Source organism: Leptidea sinapis, chromosome 47 (genome assembly GCF_905404315.1).
Source record: "Leptidea sinapis chromosome 47, ilLepSina1.1, whole genome shotgun sequence".
Taxonomy (NCBI): Eukaryota; Metazoa; Arthropoda; class Insecta; order Lepidoptera; family Pieridae; genus Leptidea; species Leptidea sinapis.
Window position 1 is genome coordinate 4,642,658 of NC_066311.1, and position 21,070 is coordinate 4,663,727.

A 21,070-nucleotide genomic window follows, 5' to 3' on the forward strand; every position below is an offset into this window, starting at 1 on the left:
CTTGCAAGAGATTGTGGGCGACGGTGATCACTTAACAACAGGTGACCCGTACGCTCGTTTGTCCTCCTATTCCATAAAAAAAATGCAACAACTACAATTTTTATTTTTTAAATTTCCCGCCATTTCACAAATTTTATGCGAATGGAATGGGGTGTTTAATACAACAGAATTGCAGTGATTGCCTTGCACATGATGGGCTTAGAGCCATCTGTCATCTTGAAAATTCTTCAAAAGCCATCAATCAAGTCAATCCCCTATCGAGGACCATTAAATATCGGGGCGGCCGAGTGATTTATCGCGAGAGATCTAGGTTCCCGTTACGACTCTTTCACGTTTTATTAAAGAAGCCCTGAAATGCCCTAAATCGAAAAACTTGCCGCACAAATTTCATCATCAGTCTGCTTGTATTGTTGATCCAACACCGATCTCACGACAAAAAACAGCGAGAAGAAAACATGCAAGAAACACACAGGTGCGATCGTCTTTAAATTCAAATATTTTTATTCAAAATAGGATTTAAAATCACTTATTGAACGTCAAAAACTACCACCCATTCAAAAGAGACTGCCTCAGACCTGAGAAGATTGGGCGCAAGAAACTCAGCGAGCTCTTTTTTTTATGGATTATAATGTGATATCGTACAATAAACATTTATAATTAAAGAGCCTGAGGTGTTCGCTTTAATCCTAGTTCGTGGTATCATTAAGAGAATCGTTTATGCTATAGTAATCTTTCCCACACAAACGTTATATAACAATTCTTTTAAATTTCGTAACACATTTGTTTTGTACATTTTCTGGGATCATATTGTAGAAGCATATACATCGCCCAACAAAAGACTTACTAACTCGACCCAACCCAGTAGTAGGCATAACAAGTTTATGTTTGTTCCTCGTGTTAACATTATGAATGTCACAGTTTCTAGAAAATTCCTCAATGTGCTTATGAACATACAGAACAAAAATGTATTGAGAAGCAACAGTCAAAATGTTTATTTCTTTAAATTTTTCTCTTAATGATTCTTCAGGACCTAGGTTATAAATCTCGCGAACAGCCCTCTTCTGCAGCACAAAGATGGTATTAATATCGGCCGCACTGCCCCATAACAATATATAAAAAGATCATAGATACTGCAGACTAGCAGTGCGTCTACATAAATTATTTCTCAGCCACTCCCCTAGAGAAAGATCCTGTTTCTGATTCTGTGCGACATTTGTTTCCGAAGCGGTGGTATTAGAAGTGACATCGAAAAGAATTCTAAAGGAATCAATTTTGAGAAAATAAATGCCTTGTATGCCTTTTCAGCATATCATGATTACTATTGCTGACGATTTGTGTTCAGCACGCGAGTATTGGACAAGGAAACACTCAAACAATTATAACACTAGAAATAAGGGATTGCTTGTAACTAATTCTAGTAGGCTTCATAAGATACATAATAGCTTTAAGGGTAAATGTATACACTTCTACAATAAAGTCCCAGCCACTGTTCAGGCATTATCTATAAATAAATTTAAATGTTTTATAAAAAAATGGCTCTGTCGTAAATCCTATTACTCCACTGCTGAATATCTAAATGATCGGACAGCCTGGGACTAGATTGTGATTATTTTATAGCGACTGTACAATATTGTATATTTTATTGAAAAGAGCGCAAAAAAAAAGAATGCTGGGAGAGTTTCTTGCGCCGCTTCTTCTCTCTCAGAGCGCCATTTGTTTAAGAAATGATATCAAAAAGAATTCTAAACGAATCAATTTTGAGAAAATAAATGCCTTTTATGCCTTTTCATGGACAGACTTAAAAAATTTTAATGCTAAGAATATCATTTGCCTTTCACATTCCTAGCACCGCCATGGTTATAATATAGTGGGTAGACTCCTTTATGGTAAAATGTTCACCATATATTATTTATATAAATACGGCCGTTTTCAATAACGTATCTCTAGTTAGGGATACATTGCTGTCACCGTTTAATGACAAGATCTTATCTATCCATAGTTACGTTCAATATAGTTATAGTCCAATGCTTTATGTCGATAGGTTATTGAAATGTAAGTAAGCGTATAAGGATAGATTTTTCTACCTCTAGTAAGTTAAAATAAGGATAGATAGGTTATTAAAACGGCCATTACCTATACAAATTTACTTCGGTAGATCGACATAAATTCCAACGCTCGAATATCAATTACTGGAAAAAGGCTCTCTCTTTGGAAGGTTACATGGGCAGTGGTGATCACTTATAACGCGCATACTTATTTTTTTTCTATTTTCTAACATTTGGGGCAATTTATTATAGAAATAAGAAGTGTCTGTACCACACATGATGTTAATCAAAATTTTAGGCCCATCACAGTGGTAAATTATCTGGAAAGGCCATTGAGATAAAATAAATAACTCCTATTCGCCTATTAAAAGTCGTAAAAAAATGTCCGAGCGGCAAGGTATATAATATTACGTACACTTATACAGATATCACCTTATTTCGTGACAGTAATGTACAAAGTCTATTGTATAAAACTCTGCCTAAAAGATGCGTAGGCAGAGTTTTGCTTCAGACACTTTTTGACCGTGGTTGTGAGTTTAATGTCAATGGGGAAGGCATAGCAGCAGCCTTAGAGTTTCTACCCTAAGGCTAAACATTATAAATAATAATTGTAATGTGAAAAGTTTATTATTATGTAAGTTTTTTTTATTAATTTGTAATTCAATATGTGTTACTCTTGTCTGATTAAGAGTGTGGACCATAACTGGTAAGTGGATAAGGGACACTGGGGAGGACTCCCTATTGGGACTCTTATGGGCAAGTGATATCGCCTAACATCAGGTGTCTCATTCCATCCATTTTACCAGTGAGAGGCTCCTATGCACAGGATGCCGACTAGATTATGGGTACCACAACGGCGACTATTTCTGCCGTGACGCAGTAATGTGTAAAGTAAACATTACTGTGTTTCGGACCGAAGGGCGCCGTAGCTAGTTAAATTGACCGTGACGTTGATTGGCTCTTTAATAATCCTGAATGGCACTGCATCGTAATGGGCAGGGCGTATCAATTACCATCAGCTGAATGTCCTGCACGTCTCGTCTCCTTATTTCCATAAAAAAAATCTCTATTTCTATATTTTTTTCAGCAAAACTTATTATTATTTTTTAAATTTATAATTGTTTCATGGGATGGTTAACATCAGTCCATTCATTATGGATCAGAGAGAGATGCTTCTAACACAGTATTGTTCATAAATTTCGACAAAAAAATTTGTGTACATATAAGTAAATCAATTAATGTACCTTTTCAGCTTCATATTCATCGACAAATGCATACTTCTCCGCTTGTGGCAGGTCTCTCCACATGCCCCCAATGATCCTCCCAATCTCCCACAACTTCAAGTCCGGGTTAGCTGCCTTCACACTATCCCATACCCGTCTTGAGTACCTCATGTACGGCATGAGTGGCTTCTCTGGCGGTTTTGGTGGTTTTGGTAGACCAGCGAGCTAGAAATTTATGATGAATTTGTTAGTATTAATAATTACTCAGAACTGGATAATCTACTTAAAGCACACAGTCCTGGGAGAGCAAAACAAGACTCTCCTTCAACAGAGAACAGATATGAGTCATAAGCAGAACAATAACTGACCACTGCAGACTCTACAAATATATCTATAGTAAAGGCTCAGTGGAGAGAGAGGTCTATTCTTGGCTCGCTTTTTTTCCTAATTCACTGAAGTACCTAACCTTGCAGAAAAAACACAAGGCGGAATTGATACCTCACTCATTTTCAAAGCAAAAAGAAACCAAGTATGACATCATAAGCAATGTTCTATCTGACATAGTGTAGCGGTTTAGCGCCAATAACCTATTAAACAAATAATTAATTATTTAAATAGCAACATAAGTAAATATATATATTTTTTTTATTGAATAGGAGGACAAACGAGCGTACGGGTCACCTGTTGTTAAGTGATCACCGCCGCCCACAATCTCTTGCAACACCAGAGGAATCACAGGAGCGTTGCCGGCCTTTATCCTTAAAGGTGTACCCGCTTTTTTTGAAGGTACCCATGTCGTATCGTCCCGGAAACACCGCACAAGGAAGTTCATTCCACAGCTTTGTAGTACGTGGAAGAAAGCTCCTTGTAAACCGCACTATGGAGGACTGCCACACATCCAGATGGTGAGAATGATATCCTAACTTGTGGCGTGTCGTGCAAAGGTGGAATTCGGCGCCAGGAATTAGGTTAAACAGCTCTTCGGAACACTCCCCATGATAAATGCGGTAGAAGACACACAATATAAAATTTACAGAGCCAAATTGTACATAAGATTGTTTTGATTAACACAAGAGGTGGTTAAATATCAGTGGAATCTGCTATATTTCTTGATTCCAAATTACAACGGGGATCTCCCAATTGAAGGATAGACTTACAGCCATTTTCAATAACCTATCTTCTTCTCTATCCTTATTTTAACTTACTAGAGGTAGACAAATCTATCCTTTTATGGTTACTTACATTCCAATAACCTATCGACAGATAGCAATGGACTAATAATATAACTATAATGGACATAACTATGGATAGATAAGATCTTGTCATTAAATGTGATAGCAATATATCCATAACTAGAGATAAGATATTGAAAATGGTGGTCAGTTGGTATGGTAACGGGGCTCCTGTTTCCGCAATTTGACCACTTAATTGGGTCTGCAATTGTTAAAAAGATTAGACATAGTGCAAGTAGATTACTTTAATTATTTTCATAGTATTATGTCCTATATTATTATGGGGCAATGCAGCCAAATATTATTGCATTGCAGAAGTCCTAAATAATCATAAGGGAAAATATTTAAAGAAATAACATTTTAATTGTTGCCTCTCAATAATGTATAATGAAACAAAAAGCTCTTTGAATAGCCAGTGGGTATGAACGGCTCCATCTGCATAGATATGTGTGGTTCGGTTGGGTGGTCTTCAATCACATTTACACTGGAATTCACACGGGGAGTGTTGCGAAGAGCTGTTTGACCTGATCACTGCCATTCAATTCTACATTAATAAAAACCGCCACTTAGTTATCATTCATAACATCTGGGAATATCTACCACATCATACTTACAAACTTTACAAAGGACTTCTGTGTATGGTGTGTGCAGGGCGATAACTAGCGTATTTACAATATAAGCGCGTTTAACACCTACCTAAAAGGACGGCAACGATCCTGTGATTCCCCTGGTATTAAAAGCAAATATTGGCGGCAGTGACCGCTTAGTCAATTCTCCTCTTAATCCCAAAAGAAGACTTTCAATATTAAATAACTCACCCCTCCTGCACCTTTGCCGATCTTTTGTGGTTGGAATCCGGGATGTGAATGCACAGTGGAGACAAATGGGCTTGTTTTGTCATCTTTGTTAGCCTGGGAGGCCTGCCCGGCTCCTGAATTCCCTCTTCTTGAACTCTCTGCACCAAAACGCTGTGGTTGCCACCCATATCCGGGATGGCCCATGCCCGGTCCACCCTGGTATTGTGGGTGGTACTGGTATGGGTTATGGTGGGGCGGTGCATTCATACCGCCTTCATGCCAAGCAGCGTCATACAATGAAAGAAAAAACAAAAAGCATAAGGGATAGGACAGGAGCGGGCTAGCAAAATAAAATAAATGCGCTAAAAACTAAATTATATCACTTAAACTAGATTAGTGTGCGGTGAGCGGTGAAACATTTAGTAGGCTCTAACTCTCTGAAGAACAACAGTGATTGCGAGATGACTTGTGCTTGAGAAACGGAAAGTAAATTGAAAAAAATGTGATTTAATAAAAAAAACCCCAAAAGAACCTATATCCAAAAGAGCGAGAATAATTTTGACAAAAATAAAATAATAATTTAAACAAACCACATTGTGGAATTACCTTTCATCATACCGAAATTCATTGGTGCCCCCGCAATCATGTAGTCTGTTTCGAACATAACAAAACATGAAACAAAACCAACATAAAAGAATAAAGTCTAATGCATAAGGGATAAAAAAGAAAAGTTATGTTACTAAGATGCATATTAATATTAAAAATGTAAGCAGAGATTGCGTCATGCATCTCAATTATAGCGGTTAGATACTAGCATAGGCAAGTTGTTAACCCGGTAAGCTTTCAGCTGTCATTTGCAAACTTTGCGGGTTTAATATTAATAGGGCAGCCATCTTTTATCTTAAATAAACAGCATTCAGTACATATGAAACACACAACTTAAATATCTTATATATAAAATTCTCGTGTCATGGTGTTAAACATTGAACTCCTCCGAAACGGCTTGACCGATTCTCATGAAATTTTGAGCGCATATTGGGTAGGTCTGAGAATCGGACAACATCTATTTTTCATCTCCTCATCAATCTCCTTGAAAGCCTCTTACTGTATTGAATTAGGTAAGGCATTGTAATACAATGCCTTGTGTGACTCTATTACATTGATATTGTCTCTATGTTTTAAATAGTGCCACTAATGTCAGGAAGTAATTATAAAATTAGACAAAGTAATTGATTATATTAATCAAACCTCAATCAGTCACTTGAGAAGCCAACATATTTATATATCAGATGAAAAAAAAAAGAACTATAGTGGACCCCTAGTAATCCAGCCCCTGTCTAGTCCGGCACCCCCTGTAATCCGACATGGTCTGTTATTTATTATGTATTGACAATCTTCGCTAATGCATGATTGAACAAGTTATAACTTTTCACCACCACTATTATTGTTATGTTATATCACCACTATAATTTTTCGAGATGCATAGGGTATGTATGAATTTAATAATTAATAGGGGTGTGGGCTAGCATGTGTTCATTTTTTACTGTTTATTCATTGTGTATATACATATTCGTACCTTCTAATGTTGTCACAAGCTCAGAAGTGAAAGCATATACATGTAACATATAGAATCTTGTCATTGGATCTGTAATTCCGGACTTTAGGGGGATAGTCCTACACTGCTCTGCAAAATATCTGACGGATTACTGGCAGTCCACTGTATATTCTTGGAATAGAATCTTGTACAGAAAAAGTTAATTATTTATATTTTTTTGGTTTTATATAACATGTAGTAAGATAAATTGGGAACATAGATATCAAAAAGTAGGATTAAGATGGCAGCCCTACAATATGTTAGTATCTAACAACATAAAATAACTGAACATAATGCCATTGTCATTACAGCAAGGCTACAATTTTAATGTCAAACTAGTATTGGACATTTCATAATAACAAATGGAAAAATGGAATACAAACGCGGATTGTTTTGTGGACTCGGCATAGACATTGATGCTGTTTGTTTGTAACTGTTTGGTGTTGCCATATGATGTAATATTCTGAAACAAATGATTTTTGATTACTTTCTAACCACCATACCAGTGGGAGGCTGTTTTGCTCAGGATGCCGGCTAGATTATGGATACCACAATGGCACCTATTTCTGCCGTAAAGCATTAATATGTTTCAGTCTGAAGGGCACCATAGCAACTGATGTTATTGGGTAAATGAGACTTAGCATCTTATGCATAATGGTGACCAGCGCAATTGTGGTGCTGCTCAGAATTTTTGGATTTTTCAAGAGTATGGTAATATCTTTTCTATATTCCGCATTTCCAAGATGAAATTAGACATCTATATATTATTACCTATATAGTAAAATTGTAACTAAGTAAAAACTGTACATTTAATACCAACAGTAATACATTGTTACTCCCAAAAAAGTACTTCATTTTAGTACTGAGTTTTACTCATGTTTAGTAAGTCTATTTGTCTGTATATATGTCCTGGCAAAATGCAAATACTACTGAATAGATTTATTATATTTTTTTAATGAGGTCAAGACAACATATATTATCAAACTAGATACAGACATAGTATTTTTGCTGCATATAGCAGAAAACCTTAAGATTTCATGGGCAGCATTAGTACTCACAGTTAAGAATTTGATTTTTTTAATCAGTTTCTTTTAACAGATAATAATAACATGTGCAATCTGTATATGCATTAACTAATTGTTTTGAGAAACTGACACAATGTTTGTCATTGAGAAATTTAAGTGGGAAAGACTTTCCAAATGAATAAGTATTGATACACAGTGAGAGAATTGAGAGCAGTGAGAATCTCAACTTTATACAACTAGAGGATTCAATATAGCAAGTGTTCAATGAGGCTTCACCAGTGGAGTCTTATTTGCACAGGGTAAATAGACCAGAGGCGCATTTTTCTGCCGTCAAGTTGTAGTGAGCACTTTGTGTTTCGGTATGATGATATCTGATGGATGCCGTAGTTAGCAAAATTACTTTACTAATGAGATATCATCGGCCTAAAAGTGTCGAGCGCAATTGCAATTTTGGGTTCAATCCAGATTCCTGAGCGGCACTGCATTGATATGTGCAGGCGTATCACTTACTATCAAGGGAACGTTTGTTTGTCTCGTCATTTTTGCTCATAAAAAAGAAATTCATAGTATTGTTTGAAGATGTATAAAGTTAATATTGAATAACCCACAATACATTTAATTATGCAACTAATAGAAACATACCTGTAATTATCAAATTAAGGAAAGATTGTTATTTATGTAGGTACCCGTGTTAAATATTCTAAATAAAATAATCACAAAAGTATCATAGAAACCACGGTGCACATAGCAAACGACGCCATTTTGACAATAAAGTGACAAATGACATTCTATTTTATTCTTTATATTGTGGCTTTTGCGGAAAGGCCACCACAATTTAGCCAATGTCAGTTTGAGGTTGGCTATGTATTGAGTAATGGTACGGTCACTGTGTACAGAAAACTAACAGTGGGCCGTCTCCTTTGATACTGGAGTGCAAGCGTGGTTTTGTCACAAGCTTGAATTTTGAGAACCATGGTGTGGGTGGAATATCAAGTTTAAGATTTCTATAGAACTTCCCCTTCAATGTTTTATATGTTTTCCAAGTGTCGGACCAACTACATAGATGATTTCAAATTGGTGCTCAAGTCGTGAAAGGAAATTTGGGAGTATTGGAGGGATCCTGTTTGAGAAGCTGACTTAGCACAGGATACCCGAATGACCTGGGATCCATGCCAAAATAATGTCGTACTGTTATTAATAGACGCAAGATAAATACTATTTAAAGTGGCTACTGTTCCAATTTTTGATATTCTCGATACAAACGGAAGACGTAGTGCTGGTCCATCTTGTGGGGTCCTACCCCACAAGATGGACCGACGATATGGTCAAGATCGCCGGAGTAGATTGGATGAGGGCAGCGCAGGACTGATCATCATTGCGATTGTTAGGGGAGGCCTTTGTCCAGCAGTGGACGTCACCCGGCTGAAATGTTCTCGAAATTCAACTAAGTAAAAATAATTAATTTATATGCAAGGAACTGACGACGGAGTGATAGAGGAGGTTCCACACGCTCGACTTGCATGGCATTGGGTTAAACTAGTCTAAATTATATAGACCTGATTTGTTCGTTTTGGAACGAAAAAATACCAATAGCAATATGGATCTAAATTATAGCGAAAGGGTGGGCTTCCCACCACACACCAGATAAAGAATCAAGGAAAGAAGATTAGTGATAAAATAATAGAACCTCCAAGAGGTTACTCTCCTGAGTTGTTAGATGACTTGTTTGTTGGAAACGAGCGGAACCATTACGGAAGACAGAAGGTACTTCTGCAATAATAGCTCGATGGACAGCTTTGTCAAAGGATTTGCAAGTGATATTCTGTTCCATTTTTCCTATTGTGGCTTCTATGAAAGGGCCACCACAATTTAGCCAAATAATATATACACAACCTAAAATAACAATATTAGCGTAGACTGTTGCAGAACCACTCTATCCATTGGTAAAAACAGCATGAAAATCGGTGTAGTAGTTTTTGAGTTTATCGCGAACAGACACACACTTAAAATATGTAGTGATTATAAACATAATAATCATAATCATTAACATTGAGCATAACAGAAAAGTATGACGATTTTTTTTTTAATTCTGCCATACGTTGATATCGAAGTTTCAGTTCCGACAGAGTCGTCAGTCAGTACTGTGGCTCTTAAAACAAAAACAACATGGCGTGTAACTGAAAATCGTGACGTTTTGCTATAAAATTTCTCTCATACGTCGATAAAGAAGTTACACATCAATATGTTAGTTACCTTTTCATGCACATTATGAAAGCCCTTTACACCAAACGGTTAAAAACCATAAGAGTTATAACAATACAAAGACAAACGCGCAAGAAAATAAGTTCAAGCGATTTCACGACACACAGCCAAATATATATCATACTACAGAATCAAAAAATCCATTAGAATTGACCTGAAGAATAAAGTCCTCTAGTATTCTGAACGACTTTCCCTTTAACCTTGTATATCTATACTAGTTTAAATACATATATAGCTATTCTATGTGTAACTGTGCAATTATTTGACAAATAAACGTTTTTTGAGCCACTGACACCAATTCTACGTTTTTTTTAAATTTGTTAGTTAATATTATTAGGTATTCTTAGATCATGTGAATGACAATATTCTGCCCGCGAATATGTTTTCATTTAATTGTTACCCAATCGTATTCGTAATCTTAGGGAATTACTAAAAAAATCGGGATAAAATGTACCCTAAGTCTTTTCCCAACTTGGAGAAGAACAACTTACAACAGGAAAATGTGGAAAGATCTGGAGGAGGCCTATGTCAGCGGACAATCGAGCAATGATTAACATAAGATATAACATATATTAGATGAAATATAATTATAATCATTTAGTATATTAAGTTGTAGCATAAGTTTAAAATGTAACTTTCTAGTTTGCTTGCAATAAAGGCTTCATGTCTTTTCCTACCCAATAATGGCCACATCATGGTATTACAGATTAACATGCCGAGATAGGGTTACGTCCAAACTGACGAAGTAGCAGGTACAGCTAGTTTTTGTTGTTATAAAAACATTGGTATATAAATAGTCATCGTAGTGGATTCGTTGGAATCCTCTGGCCACTGACTGTATTGTTATTATCAACCGGATGGAAAACCGCAACATGACAAACAATAGAATGCGTGTATAGGTACAGACACTTGTAAGAGACTACAAATATAAGTAGGGCGTAACTTGTCACTGTTTTACCTTTATATACTGTGTCACAACTCACAGCGCCCTTTTATATCTTTTTTGATCGTATATACAGCCTCTTTTTTATTTTGTTTATATTAAAAAAAAATTACAATTAGCTAGACATAAACTTGTTATGCGTACTACTCTGTTAAGTCGAGCTAGTAAGTCTTTTATTGAGCGATGATGTGCTTTTACAATATGATCCCAGATAATTAATGTACAAAAATGTGTTACGAAATTTCAAAGAATTATTAAAAAAATATGTGTGGGAAAGTTAAATTATTTTCTTAATTTCGACAGACTGGGAATGAACTGGACACCCACAAGTTTTTCAATTAGAAATGATTATAGTACGATATCACATTGTAATCCATAATTTTATAAAAAAGCCCTCTGAGTTTCTTGCGCCCGTTCTTCTTAGGTCTGAGGCAGTGTATTTTAAATGGGTGGTAGTTTTTGACCTTCATTAAGTGATTTTGAATCCTATTTTGAATAGAAATATTTGAATTTGAATTGAAGTCTGCTGACATATATAAGTTGTACGCCCTGCACATTACAATGCAGTGTCTTTCAAGATTCTTGAAAAACCAAAAATTAGGAGTGACATCTCAATTGCGCTCCTCACTTTGAGCCAAGATGTAAAAGTCAAGTTCCGTAGCAGCAAGTAACATAAAATAAAAATTCTTTAATAATAATAATGTTTGAGTTGAATGAATGAAAGGTAAATTGCGGTTTACGATTTATGACGTAGATATTAAAAAAAAACTACTTACTAAATCTCGTTCAAACCAATTTTCGGTGGAAGTTTGCATGGTAATAATGTACATCATAATATTTTTTTTTTAGTTTTATCATTATTGAAGTTACAGGGACACATACACACACACATTTACCACTCTGGAAGTGTCTCTCGCGCAAACTAATCAGTTTAGAAAAAAATATATTATAAACTTGAATCTGGTTTTTCGAGACCTATCCACAGATTGATGAAAAAAAAATTGAGTTTCAGTTGTAAGTATACCCCCAAATTTTTTTTTCTGTTTTTGTGTGAAACTCTTAATGCCGTTCACACAATACATCTACATACAGAGTTTCAACAGTATAGTTCTTATAGTTTCGGAAAAAGTGGCTGTGACACTCGGACGAACAGACTGACAGACATGATGAATCCATAAGGTTTCAATTTTGTACCACTTGGCCACGGAACCGTAGAAAGAAACGAGAATCACCCGTGAACACTTCGTTCTTAAAGTCCACGAATTGTCGGTTGAATAAATAATGTACTTAGGTTAATTTTTTACCAAATAATTATTAATTTGTATTTCTAATGTGATATCCCTCAATTATCGAGTCTCTCCAACGGTTGGCTCAGTTGGTAGGAACCCCAGAGGTCGCGGGTTCGAGTCCCGCTTTGTTCATAAATTTTGGTTACAAATTTAATTTGTACAAATAATTAATGTCAAAATTCGTTCATTTATAAAGTATTCAATTTAAAAAAAATACACTTGACCCCAATTGTGAGATTACCGTTTTTTGTGTACAATACGTAAAAAATAACAATGCATGCGAACGAGAGAGTTGTTTGATAGTGCACTAAATCTCGACCTAATCTACTTTCATTCTACTCACAACATACGTACTATGGTGTATGACTTTTTTGCGGACATGCCAACTTCCGTGGAAAGTATGCCAAATTTTCAAATTGTTTGTCAATTGTTGTGAATACTAGAGTGATGACAATTGGGTTTTTGAAAAAATTTTTTTTTTGTGATAAATGGAAAGATTATATATTAGTTTTATAACAAAACTATTTTTTTTTTCGCAATAATTCAAAAGTTATTTCAAAATAAAAAAATATTTTTGAATCCAGTACCGAAGACACGCCGACAACTCCCGAACAAACCCGAGCGCGTGTGACGTCATAATGTTAGTTTTCACTCATTGCAGTTGATAGAAAAATAATAAATACAGTGTTTTGATCTATTTAATTGTGTTGTCATTATTAAATATTTAAATTTATATTAAAAATGTCGAACCTCAAAAGTTATCGTTCTTGTTTTGTACCATTATGTAAGAATACTACAAAGGCAACTCCTGATAAAATGTTTTTAAATGTTCCCCAAGATGACAAACGTCGAAATAAATGGTTTCAAGCAGTGCACCGTGATAATCCCCAAACAAAATCGATTTTTTTTTGACTTTTCATTAATAGTTAAAGTAACTGAATAAGCTTTACTCCGAACTCGGTGTTCTGGACATACCCGTCCTTTCACAATACAAATATTATTTTTACGACTTAGTTGAACATAACCTATAGCTTTGTCGCCGTAACTCTCACGCGATGCTCTGCAATTTATGAAATAAATAATTATATTTAATGTAATGGAGAATAAATAATTAAATATTTTCATTTATTATATTATTTTTTAACAAACTTACCTTGATGCCTTGGCACCTCGAACTTCAGCAGAATTAAACCGAACGTCATTTTTTAAAAAATCGGTGATCATAAATATATCAACATCAGGAATATTATCAGACTTTGCCTTAATAAATCCTTTATCACACATAGCTAATCGAAACCAACTAACAACTCGTATTTTAGCAATAAATTTTTAATATTATTGTCTAGACACGTGTAATAGCCGTAAACGCTGTACTGTTATTAAATAGCTATAACATTATGACGTCACAACTATGGTGACCAATCATGGCGCGTTTATAGTCACGTGATTTTTATTTAAATTTCATCAATTTTTAATTGTTTATAATTAATTGAAAAAAAATTTTTTTGAAGTTTTTTGCATTAAATATCAATATCATTAATAATAAAGTTTTAAAATACATAAAAAAAAATTTTTTCAAAAACCCAATTAATAATTTTAAATTGAATACTGGCTATAGTATATCTAATATGTATAGAGATTTAATCACTTGCCTGTTACAAGCATGGAAAGCATCATGTCCGCGACTCTGTATTTTATGGCTACTAAATCATAATAAAATTCTCGAATCTAAAATCGAATCTTCAAAAAAAGCGCGTACACCTTTCTTAAAGACCGGCGACGCTCTTGTGTTGCAAAAGAATGTGGGCGGCGGTGATCACTTAACACCAGGTGGCCCGTACGCTCGTTTGTTCTCCTTTTCCATAGAATAAATCATTCACCTCTTACGATACCCTTGGCCGTAGGAATCCCCTATTCTTTATACTGCCTCGGGGAAGCAAAGGGCATGTTTTCATGGTTGCCATCTTGGTTTTTTTATTATGAAAATAAGGAACGACACGAGCAGGGCGTTCAGCTGATGATAATTGATACGCCCTTTCCATTACAATGCAGTGCCGCTCTGCATTATTGAAAAACCCAAATTTTCTGAGAGGCACCGCAATCGCGCTCGTCATCTTGAGACATAAGATGTTAAGTCTCATTTGCCCAGTAGTTTCACTGGTCTTATTATTTCTTGGTATAACAGCTATACACATTGTTAAATAATCAGAAGTCTATTCTCCATAGTGGTTTATAAGCCACAGTTCGCTTGCAGACTTAAGTAATAAGATTCCTGTTGTTATTTAAATGTGTGATACAAAATAAAACTCATTTGAATATTGTATTCATCACTTTGTTTACCGAGACAGCATTAAGATAATGAGAATCTTTCTAAAAGGTTCGACTCAGCTCTGGAAACAAATGCTTGTGCACGCTTATATTTGCCGTGCGCTATAAAATTTTACGACAATAATTCTGATGCAGTGATGTAATACAAATCATTTCTAGCACAATGTACGCAGTGAGTCATTAGTTATTAGTTCAGTTTATTACAGTGTGTCATTGTTATTGTAATAGAATTTATATTAGTTGTTTAAAATTCGTTCCAAATAAAGGACTGTAAATTGCAAATGTTATATCATTAATATATTGTAAAGATCTCAAAGAAATCTATTATGCCGCGGGCTGAACGGACATGTACGTTGAACTGGCTAGATTAAAAAAAACAAGTATTTGTTTATGATCAATGTGATTCACTGCTGTCATTTGTGAAACGGTTGGTATTAATTAGGAGAGTTGAAACGGATACCATTTTTGTAGGATATTCGGCCGCCGGATATCCGGTCAACGATTGACGCATCGCACGAGTGAATGGAGGTGCACGACTGATTGGGAGAACTCGAGTCAATTCGAGCCTTTTCGTTTTTCAGCTATATTTCAAGAAGTTCTTTGTGGGAGAGCTTTGATGAGGTAGCAAATGACAATAACACCAGTCAGTTTCATCACGAAAAAAAAGCGATTTAATGATTTTATCTGCAGTTAGTGAGCATTATCATCCTTATATTTGGTGGACAGCTAATGCTGTATAGAACCAACAGTAGCCAAACTAAGCAAAGTTTGCTAAAATATAACTTTCAGCGCCTTGCAGCAGCGTATATAGTTAACGACTTTTTCCGGAAGCTAGCCTTGTATAATTAGTAGGTATTATTTAAATCTTGGTCGCAAAAACATTCTGAGTTTCTTCTGTGATTACTCTGGTGATCACTATACAGTTTTACTTTACGGTTTTCTTCTTCCATAAAAAAATCGCGAGACCTCATGCCACGTAAAGTATCTTTGTGGAATGAGAAGCCGGCAATATAATTCCGGTACGGCTATAGCTCAGGGATATAACTCACATTAATCGTCAGCAACGTATCTATAAAAACTCTGAAATTACAAAACCTTCTCTAGGATAATATTAAACTTATTAAGCAATATTATGTCCCATGTATATTGAATTTAATAAAAAAGCTAAAAGAAGAAACTTAATGAGTCACCAACCTCGATTAAGAACATTTAAATCATCTTGCGCAAAAGTATGCACAAAATTGTAATAGCTTCAAAACAAATCAAAATTTAACCTTCACTTGAATAGGACGAAGACCGCTTGTCGTAGTTGGCACAATTCCCTTTAGGCTCATTACAATTTTGCGTTTTACCTAATTTACGTCGTTGTTTAGCGACAAGTTGCAAAATATTACTTTGTAGCAGTATCTGCGTTATATAATAATAAGTGGAATACTTCTGCAGAAATATAATTTTAGTAGATGCTGTATTTCGAGTAACCAAACAGCAACAGCGAATTTTTGCTTCCTCATATCCAAAGTGAAAGTTAAAATATCGAAAGATTTCAATATTTTTACCACATTATTTAGAGCGGGAGCGGAAGTAGTTTTGTACTGTGTACAGGATGATGCTACATAGCCAAAAAAATAGAATATCTGTAGCAGAACCTAAGTCACCGACAGAGACCGCACAACGAAGCTGAAGTGGCAGTGGGCAGGGCGCATAGCTCGAAGGACAGATGGCCGTTGGTTCAGCAAAGTCTTCGAATGGTGACAACGTACCGGAAGATGAAGTGTTGGTAGGTTCCCCACAAAATTGTCCGACGATCTGGTCAAGATCGGTTCGGATAGGTTGGATGAGTGCGGCACAGGACATTCTTGGGAGAGTTCAAGCTGTGGCAGTCTTTCGGCTGATGCGCACACCTTAAAGCCTGGCAACGTTTCTATGAATCTCCTGGTGCTATAAGAGTGTGAGTCGAGGTGATCATCACCCATCAGGTGATCCGTATGATCATTTGTGCTTTTTCCATACAAACAGAGGGTCGCTAGCTCATCCGCAGTTTGTTCAGTCCACAATTGATGCTAAAGTCAATCTATTTAAAGAAGTTGGTCATTTTATTTTATCGATGTATGTTATAATATGGCGCTGGGCTTGTAGCTTCCTAAATGGCAACATACATAATAAACATAAATAACATGTAATATTTTAGATTGGTTGTGCAGTTCGTTTTTCTTTGATAATGAAGACTTACCAGACTAAAAAACAAATTTAAAATGCTGACTGCTCCATCCAGAAACATTGAATTCAGTCGGTTATAGATTTTGAATTGGTATCGATAGAATTTTTTTATTATATTAATTTTATATTATTAATTTATTTATTAATTCATTATTTTATTATGACGACCATATAGCCGAGTGCTAAGTGACCCTGCCTACTAAGCTAGTGGTCCCCGGTTCGAATCCCGGTATCATGTATTGAATATGGATGTTTGTTTCCGAGTCATGGATATTTATACGTATTTATGTATGTTGAAGTAAGCATATTGTTCTAAATATATCGTTGTCTCGCAACCCATAGCACAGGTTTTGCCTAGTTTGGGACGAGATAATTTGTGTATAAGTGTGTCAATATTATAAAAAAAAAATATTATTATACGATCAAGACTTAAGGCACTGTATTAGTTTAACAAATATATTTGTATTAAGTAATTGTAGAAAATAATAAAATTGGAAAATGTGTAGAATACTATTTTTGATTGAAGTCATCATATCATTACGTAAAGTACTCATAATTACGTACACGGGACCATCGCAAATTCACTAATTGCTCAAACGAATCGCTAATGCGCAGCAAGCCTAATTTACATTACACTGTATTTAATAATGTTTTGTTTTCTAGCTTATCTAAAAATAAACGTATAAAACGAACTCATGTCAATTACTAGGCAGAGCCACAAGCCAGTCAATATTTTGAAGCCGCCGTGCACAGTCGATTCAAAATGCTTGTAAAATTTGCTTTCCTACAAATACACGCCGATATGTTGAAAAAAATAAATACATTTGAGACAGAGTGCGTGTTACCACGGTGTGTGAAAAGAAATTTGCCAACATTGCCTGAAGATAAGGAGTTTAATAATATGGAGTTGAGGAAATGTAGTCGGTTGGTCTTCAGACGCCGTCGATACAGGCGGCAGTGGAGACTACCAGTGGTACCTGAGTCTGATGAATGCTGAAGAGCAGTTGTTTGATGGTGTTACCCACCGGCATTGCAAAGATGCATCTAGATAATATTATTGAGTACTAAAACTTTGATAAGTTTTTTTATTAACTATCAGAACTGGCTAGAGTTTTAAGAGATTACCACCTGGTTTTATTTAGTGTTCGATAAGTTTTTAGTGACGCACAAACACAATTTTTTTTTATAGTTTAGGGCAAAGACACATTACCATACAGGTTACGTTTGATCTAAATAGGTTTTATATAATAGTATTTATGCTTGTGTGAGATAATTAAAATGAAGATTTATTAACGTTTTTGACTGTGTATAGTTGTTCAGTGTATTTCAATGTAGAATAATATAATTAAGCCATAATAGTTACCTTTGAGATTGTACATATAATGATATGGAGTCCTTTACTGTAGTTTTGTAAGGTTGAGCTATTTGCGATGATATAAGTAGGTAGGTTATTATGTTGTGGTCTTTGACTCATTTGATATCGTCTATTACGTTTAATTTTCTATTTTTATCTCTTAAAGTCTTTAATCGGATTAAGATTATGGTAGTTATCAATATTTTTTGTATAAATGTAATATATTTTTATCTGTGACTGCTTTAATTTCGACTGATAGGTAACACATTTGTCATACGGTTTCCGTTTAAAAGTAGATCATACTGATAATATTGTTATTATACCACGAAAATATTATGTTACCCTTGAAATTTTATTACATATTATACCTATGTGATAAGAATTTTTAAGTTGTTAACTACAAAGTAATAATACATTTCCAGAAGTAGTGCTTTAGTAGTTAGTTACATCTCCAAGTTACTATTAGTAATTATGTTGTTAATTATTAGTAATTAGGTACATTATAGTACTTAATTTGTAGTTTTACGTTAATACTTAGAAGTTTAGTGAGAAATATAACTTTATTTGTTTATTATAAAGATAATACAATAACTTGCTACACTTAATTAATAGAAATAAGTATTTATTATTGTGTTTATATGCTTAAATGACACTGATTTATTTATTAATGTAGTGTAAGGAGTAAATATCAGAACTTTATGCTCAAATGTCTCTGTATTATTGTCAACAATACAATATCCGGTTAAGGGGGACGATATTCTTAATAAGAATACTTTTTACAATTTATGTATTTTATACGGAACGAAAAATCCTATGCAGAAAATTTATTGAAGTAGGCGTTACTTTGCGGAAATCCATAATCCACAATGATTTGAGTCTCGTGCCAGATTTTGGAGAGAAAACACGTCCTGAGGATGCCTCGTGTAGAGGCAAAACACGTGTCGAATTGTTGAAAGACAAATATTGGCGGAATTAAAACTAAAGAAAACTCAAATCATTTGTATCCTATGCAGAAATAAGGGGCTGTAAGTGGCAACCATCGTTTTTTTTAAACAGCGTCGGTGGCATAATGGCTTGAGCCATTGCCTTTCATGTGTTTGTCATGTCATGGAGTACCAATGTGTTTTCGATTTTCGAATTCATGTTTGTTTATTCAACGCTCCAACGGCGAAGGAAAACATTGTGTGCGGAAACCTACACACACCTGTGAAGAATTTCAAGGTTGATTTGTGATGGTGACAATCTCGAACTGGATCAACTTGGTCGACTTAAAAAAACTATAGGCTAAAAAGGGTTTCAGCACGGGGCCGTTTTAATACATATTTTTTTTAAATAATCTATAATGTAAATGTCTTTCTTAGTCGAATCTAGGAATACATAGAAAATGTTGTATTTAAAACTGTGATAGCTTAATATATATACTTGTATGTATGTACAGCGCGATTGAAACTAGCGCATTTACAGTTCCGTACAAAAATTTATGAGATCTATGTATGTTAAGTTTTCGATAATATACTATAATAATAAATTGTATGCCTTTTTTATTTAACCTGCTTACAAATTGCACATTTATCTTGAAGTAGGCCTTCAACAGACAAACACTGTGATTACCTCCGCCTCTTAGGTTTTTTTTATATGAAAATACGGGATGAGACGAGCAGGATGTTCAGCTGATGGTAATTGATACGGCCTGCCCATTACAATGCAGTGTCGCTCCGGATTCTTGAGTAGCCCAAAAATTCTGAGCGGCACTACAATTGCGCTCGTCACCCTCAGACATAAGATGTTAAGTCTCATTTGCCCAGTAATTGTTTACACATTACTGCTTCACGGCAGAAATAGGCGCTGTTGTGGTACCCATAATCTAGCCGGCATCCTGTGCAAACGAGCCTCCCACTGGTAGAATGACACGCCACGATCAAGAATGTATATTTTACGTTAGTCTATGGTGATTCAAACACTAAGGGTGAAAGGTACAAACTACAATAGTACAAAACACAGTAACTCGCAAGCCAAACAATGTTTCACTAAGGACTGAAAAATCTTGTATACAAGATTTTTGAAATGAAACTTCTTTAGAATCGTTGTGATTTGAAACTCGATGAAACGAAAAAGCGAGACGCTAGAGACACAAACAGGTAAATGTATACGATTGAGCCGGCGAGAGAATGAGATAGGAAGCATAATACAGTGTTTTGGTACCAGGCGATCATAGTGGAAGAAGAGATACCAGTGGAAGGCTCCTTTGCACAGGATGCCGGCTAGATTATGGATACCACAACGGTGCCTATTTCTGCCGTGAAGCAGTAATGTGTAAGCATTTACTGTGTTTCGGTCTGAAGGGCGCCGTAGCTAGTGAAATTACTGGGCAAATGAGACTTAACATCTTATGTCTCAAGGTGACGAGCGCAGTTGTAGTGCCATTCAGAATTTTTGGGGTTTTTCAAGAATTCTAAGCGGCACTGCATTGTAATGGGCAGGGCGTATCAATTACCATCAGTTAAACGTCCTGCTCGTCTTGTCCCTTATTTTCATAAAAAAAAAAATTGTCTTATGTATGACGCGAGTATACCTTTATATATTGTTACGTCATACTCATGGCGTATACTACATAGACTTCAGCAGAACTTAAATATGGTAGCGGTGATAGTAATGTCTTTCATAGCGGTTGAAATCATGTGTCACCCTAGCAATATGTACCAGGACTTCATATGCAGTGTAGAGGTTCATGCTGCACACCTTAAAATTATTTAACAAGTGC

At 35.3% G+C, this 21,070-nt stretch overlaps 2 protein-coding genes and 1 long non-coding RNA gene across 9 annotated transcripts in view; 1 reads left to right on the plus strand and 2 right to left on the minus strand.

Moving 5' to 3' along the window:
* Positions 1 to 8,681, minus strand: part of LOC126978117 (SWI/SNF-related matrix-associated actin-dependent regulator of chromatin subfamily E member 1) — a 147,222-nt gene extending 138,541 nt beyond the window's left edge. For 5 of the 7 annotated variants that reach the window (XR_007732518.1, XM_050826850.1, XM_050826848.1 and 2 more), the window contains exons 1-5: positions 8,559 to 8,681; positions 7,275 to 7,354; positions 5,904 to 5,948; positions 5,319 to 5,569; positions 3,290 to 3,493 (exon numbers count right to left, since the gene is read on the minus strand). Coding sequence is in view for 6 of the 7 variants with exons in the window: in XM_050826850.1 (XP_050682807.1) it covers positions 3,290 to 3,493; positions 5,319 to 5,569; positions 5,904 to 5,948; positions 7,275 to 7,341 (567 nt within the window). In the remaining variant the exon portion in view is untranslated. The remainder of the gene's footprint in view (positions 1 to 3,289; positions 3,494 to 5,318; positions 5,570 to 5,903; positions 5,949 to 7,274; positions 7,355 to 8,558) is intronic. The other 2 variants (XM_050826852.1, XM_050826853.1) reach the window with 2 other exon arrangements.
* LOC126978163 (RNA-binding protein 41-like) overlaps positions 1 to 21,070 on the plus strand; it is a 298,020-nt gene that overhangs the window by 29,847 nt on the left and 247,103 nt on the right. The gene's annotated exons all lie outside the window — the stretch shown is intronic.
* LOC126978220 (uncharacterized) overlaps positions 1 to 21,070 on the minus strand; it is a 242,323-nt gene that overhangs the window by 21,208 nt on the left and 200,045 nt on the right. The gene's annotated exons all lie outside the window — the stretch shown is intronic.